This window comes from Petaurus breviceps, unplaced genomic scaffold, assembly GCF_028583685.1.
Source record: "Petaurus breviceps papuanus isolate PSGF00001 unplaced genomic scaffold, PetGlider_PUasm1.0 216, whole genome shotgun sequence".
Taxonomy (NCBI): Eukaryota; Metazoa; Chordata; class Mammalia; order Diprotodontia; family Petauridae; genus Petaurus; species Petaurus breviceps.
In genome coordinates, this window is record NW_027185867.1 from 8,248,913 (window position 1) to 8,254,468 (window position 5,556).

The window sequence follows — 5,556 nt, forward strand, 5'->3', positions numbered from 1 at the left end:
CCCCGGGTGAAACGTACGCCGCGCTCCGAGCTGCATCCAATCAGAGCTGCAGCAGTGAGCGCATCATCCTGTTCTTCCCCAGTGATTTGCTTATTGAATAAAGGTACAATTTTTTGTTCACATTTACCTGTTTATTAAAATTGCTGTCAATGTTCATTAAAATAAGCCCTCCCCTGAAAATAAGCCCTCTGGTGTTTTTCTGTCCAAAAAAAGTAATAAGACAGTGTTTTATTATCAGGGAAACACGGTAGTTGTGTCATCTTGAGAAAATCACTTAAACCTGTTTGCCTCAGTTTCCTCATCTGTAAAATGGAGACAATAGTAGTACCTTCCTCCCAGTGTTGTTGTGAGGATCAAATGTAATTATAAAGCACTTATCAGCATGCCTGGCACAAAGTTAAGTCCTATGTAAGTGTTAATTATTATTATTAATGGACCTGTGGGTTAAAGTAGTTCTTCCTGTTGCTGGAACTCTGTTAGCCTTGTGCTCTGGGGTCTTTAGCAACAAGGATGAGAAATGGAATAAAGTGCTCTTCTAGTCCCTCAGATTTAGCTTTTTGGTTGTCTTCTTCCTGAAACGTCTAGCCCTCTTCTGGGGCCCAGGGTCTCATGCCCAGCCTTGGTCTTGCCACTCTTCTCTGGCTGCTATTCACTCTAGAAAGGAAACAGGTAGAACAGACTATATGTGCCTATATTTGGAGACATATGTGCAAATACACGTATGTTTATACATGTTTGGGGGGAGAGGGAGTTGGGAATTGTACATACATAGGCATGTATTAACACTTTTCTATATGTGTACAGGTAAGCATACTTGTATGTAAATGGATTGATGTATAGGTCGGACACAAGAGTGAGAGTTGGAATGGGACCCACAGGCTATTGAGCCCTACCACTACCCAAATAATGAATCTGTTTTACAGGATCCCCGACAAATAGTTACCCAGCCTCCACTTGAAGACCTTCCTTGACAAGGAATTCTCTACCTCTTGAAGCAGTTCATTTTTACATGGTTCTATTATTAGGAAGGTTTTCCTTATATTGAACTGAAACCTATCTCCCCAAACCTGACAAGTTCTACCCCTCGTTCCCCTAGTTCTGCCCTCCATGGCCAAACAAAACAAAAATAATCCTGTCTTTCACATAATAGCTCTTTAAATATCTGAAGCTGGCTATCATGTCCTTCTCTCCCCACAAATCTCTCCTGTAGCCTAAGCGTTCCCAGTTCCTTCTCATATGGCAGATTCTGGGCATGCCTTCCTCCCACCCCACTGCTGTGGGGAAGTGTCTTAATTAGAGAAAGGAGTAGAAACCTAGAAGTTGAGGCCAAGTGGGGAAGCCAGAAGTGGAGTGAGCATTTCACAGGTGTGTGTGTATGTGTGTGTGTACAAGAACATTCTTTAAAACACTAGTCATAGACTCATAGTGTTAGAATTCATGGTACTGGGGCTGGTAGTGATGCAATGAATAGAGCACCAGCCCTTGAGTTAGGAGGACCTAGGTTCAAATCCGACCTCAGATAGTTGACACTTAACTAGTTTTGTGACCTTAGTCAAGTCACTTATCCCCAAATGCCTTGCCTTCCCCCCTCCAAAAAAAAAGAATTCATAGTATTAAAGTGGGAAGTGACCCTATAAACCATAAACTCCAAACTCTTCACTTTATAGGGGGCAAGTGCAGAGAGTGGGTGTTATGATCCTTCTGGGATCCCACAGCAAAGTAGCTGCAGAGTCTAGATTAGAACTCAGGTTTCCAGACTTCCAGGCCAAGGCTTTTTCTGCTTCATTGAATCCTGGCATTTCCTGGTTAACTCTGCTTCTTCTTCCCTCATAGCCCAGGAATCCCAGCCCCAGGAGGGACCTGCCTATCAACTTTAACCATTATGCCACAAAGAAGAGTGTTTCAGAGAGCATGCTGGACGTGGCCCTCTTCATGTCCAACGCCACTCGACTGAAGGCTGTTCTGGAACAGGAACCATCCTCCCCCTACTACACAGTTCTGGTCACCCTCCTCAGCATCTCTCTCCTCTTGCAGGTGGTCATTGGGATCCTTCTCATCATAACTGGTGAGGACCCAGAGATACTGAAAGAGCTGCTGCCTGTTGCATCTTGCATTTAAGGGTTGCTTGAGGATAGCGAGCAAGGGGGAATGTACTACTTCTCAACACAGCCAATTCTACTTTGGGTTAACTAACACGATGTTGTTCTCTGACACTAAGCCTAAACATACTTCCCTAAAACTTCCATCCTTAGCTCCTAATTCTTCACTTAGGAGTCGAATAGAAGAAACCTCTCTCCTACCTGATAACTTTCTCAGATTTTTTTTTCTGAATTGATTTTCCCTAGACTGCTTTCAGTTTGAAGTTCTTCAATTTGTAAAGGAACATATTATTCTCACTGATTGGGGAGGGGAGGGAAGGGGAGATCGGTGTTGGGGTTTTCCCTCATCCCTTTTACCTTCTCTTGCAAGAAGGGAGATCAACCTTCCTCCAGTATAATGCAATAACTTTGCAATGTCAAAAAGACATTGTTCAATCTTACCATGTCACTGAAAAATTCCCCTTGCCCCTCCATATATCTAACCAGTTTTCTGTTGGAACTCTTTTCTCCAAGTCAACTGGTAGTGGACAATTCTGTTGCCATGGCCTGCTGCCTAGCCAAGGCTTTGTTGTAAAGATAATGCAAACCTTAAAGCTCTGTTATTGATGATGATGATGGTCAAATGTGTGAAAGCCCTTTATAAACTACAAAGTACTTGCAAATCAAGTATCATTACAGCCGTTGGACATTGCCTTATAGAAGCCCCATATACTGGTCCATCGGCAGGGGGAGGGAGCGAAGGAGAAATTTCGGTTTTCTAACTCCTTTACTCTACCCTGTGCACCTCACCTACACTGCCACACCTAGGGCTCCAGTCTATGGTTCCAGCTTGTGAAGCTCTAAGACAGATGCCCACCTGTGGCCTCTGGCTGGGACATCTCCATTCACTCATCTTCTCCACCTTCTTAATCCTCTACAGCCCGAATGAATTTGAATGAGGTATCAAAGCAACAGTGGCTGAACCAGCTCAACAACACAACCATGGTGATGGTCTTCATAACTGTCATCATCAACATCTTCATCACGGCCTTTGGGGTGCAGAAGACAGAGCAACCCTGGCCCACACCCAGGTCCTACTGAATCCAGCCTGGGGCCTCGGTGAGGATAGAGGATGGAAGGACCCTGTCCGAGCACACACATTGTGTGCTCTCTGGTCTCTGGGAGGGTGTGGGGGGGCAGGATGGGATCCTTGTAGAACAAGAGAGTACCTGCCTGCACACCCAGGGGTGAGGCTTGGGAAAGGGCCTACGTAAGGGTCAGGTCAGATTGTGAAGCAACAGAGGATGAGAGAAGGGTTTGGGGCAGGCCCATTGGCAACTTTCAGGAATTAGGCATGAAGTAAACTTCCTTTTCTTTGCCTTGTCTTAGACTTGCTATTTGGTGGTCAGGGTGAAATACTTGTTCTCTCCTAAATGTAAGCTTTACTCCTGGTTAGGAGTGGTCACCTCCTGTGGTGAAGGGAATAACGGAATTAAAAAGCTTTTTCATGCCATTCTAACTGCCTCCCCAGCTTACCTCTCTTTTTGCTTCCCCTATAGGTGAGGACTCCAGAGTTCCTTCTGTTTCCATTCTGCCAGCCCTGAGGACCTCTGCCCAGTTCAGTGAGCCTTTCCCTGGGAAGGCTCCCAACATGGTAGTGTTAATCCCCCAAACAAACTCAAACATTAAAGTATTTGGTTCTGTTGGTCAAAGTGGAATCTATATTGGTAGCTGTGGATGCCTTGTGCCCAGAAGGGGGACTCTGTCAACCTTTCTGGTACTATTCCCCCAAACCCAAGACTCTGCCACAAGGTGCATAAGTCTGGGGTTACTGCCTCCAACTCACCCATATGCCTTTTCCTATTCCACACCCATTCTCCTCTCTCTAAAGAGAAAAGAGAAATCTCTTAATATAAAGTGATCTGCTAAACCAATGTGTGTCATTCTGTTCACTTTTCAGTTTATAAGCTCATAGACCTGGAAGGGACCTCAGAGGTCATGAGGTCCAACCCCCCCCCCCATTTTACAGATGAGGACACTGAGGCCCAGGGAGGTTTAAGAAACTTGCCCAAAGTCACACACAGGCATCAGGTCAGAGGCAGGATCTGACTCCATGCCTTCTGACTCTAGAGTTCTTCCCACTGAACCACATTGCTAGTTGTGTATGCCCATTTAAGAGGGCAGTCCTAGGCTTCTTCAGCTGTACCACCCAGCTCTGGAAGGGAGCACACCTAGAACCTTACATAGAGAGGACTACTCAAATCAGCCCCTTTCCTTAGGACTCCACTGTCAAACAGCTTCTCCCTCCCTGCTGGGGCAGCCTTCCACTAGGGGGCTGTCAGGTTGATTTCAGGCACTGTCGACTTTTGACCATTCATGGGTGCATTATCCATTTTGTGGATTACCATAGCAAAATTTTAATCAAAGTTTGGCTTTTTCCCCAATAGCACACCGTTTTCCTTCCAGTTTTCCCACATAACTGCCAAGACATGCTCAGAGAGTGCAAACTGATTTTACTGTTAGCCAAGCACAACAGAAAAGTCAGCTTGCAAACTGTGAGAGTTGGAAGGTACCAGAGAGGTAATCTGGGCCCTCATTTTACAAATTAAGGACTTAGAATCCAGAAAGTGCAAGCTTGCAGGGCTTGAACCCATGTTGTTTCACTGAGTTTGCTTGTGTGGTACCTATAGAAAGATGAGATAACGTATCCCCAATCCATATGGAAGTTATTTTTGGAGTATCTGCTGTTTTAAGGCAATCCTAACCATAGCTCCTTCTAATCAATGTGAATCATCCAGATTTGGCCAAATAGGATTGTTCTGGAATAAGTTGTGGTCATTACTCTCTCCAAATATGCCTGGTCCCACGCTCAAAGTTTCTAGGCTAAAGCTTTTAAGTGAGAGGCTCAGCATTCATTGACTCTAGGTAATAATCTCACATTTACAGAGCACTTTCAGGCCTTAAAGGTGATTTTGTAATATCATAGATTGAGTTCAAAGTTCACCTAGTACAACTTCCTCATTCCACAAATGAGGAAACAAAACATCTGCATCTTCAGTAACACAGGGAATTAGTGGTGGAGCCTGGCACTGAACTTTTTTTTGCCTTGCACCATGCTTATTGGCCCCATTTTACAGATGGGGAAACTAAGACTCACAGAGGTTGTGTGGCCCATGGTCATATAACTTAGGTAGTGTCAGAGCAAGGCTACAAGGTTACTGATTTTTCCACTACACCATCCTACTAGCTTACAAGCTCTCTGAGGGTAGGGACCATTTTTTCTCCCTTTATAACCCTACAACATCTAGAGTTGTACACAGTAGACACCTGATACATTGTTACATGTGAAGGTAGCCCTGGTCTCCTTGACGTGGCCATTGGTGGATGTGAGACATGACTGACAGACGTGAGACAAAGGCCATGATTCCCTTCATCCCAAACCCTCCCTGCATGGATAGGTAAGAAGAAAACACAAGAC

At 44.9% G+C, this 5,556-nt stretch overlaps 1 protein-coding gene across 11 annotated transcripts in view; it reads left to right on the plus strand.

Moving 5' to 3' along the window:
- Positions 1–3,790, plus strand: part of NINJ2 (ninjurin 2) — a 147,919-nt gene extending 144,129 nt beyond the window's left edge. For 10 of the 11 annotated variants that reach the window (XM_069094183.1, XM_069094186.1, XM_069094185.1 and 7 more), the window contains 3 exons: positions 1,834–2,065; positions 3,019–3,197; positions 3,638–3,790. In XM_069094183.1, the coding sequence (XP_068950284.1) occupies positions 1,834–2,065; positions 3,019–3,179 (393 nt within the window). In that variant the 3' untranslated portion in view covers positions 3,180–3,197; positions 3,638–3,790. The remainder of the gene's footprint in view (positions 1–1,833; positions 2,066–3,018; positions 3,198–3,637) is intronic. The other variant, XM_069094192.1, reaches the window with a different exon arrangement.
- Positions 3,791–5,556: the final 1,766 nt, after the last annotated feature.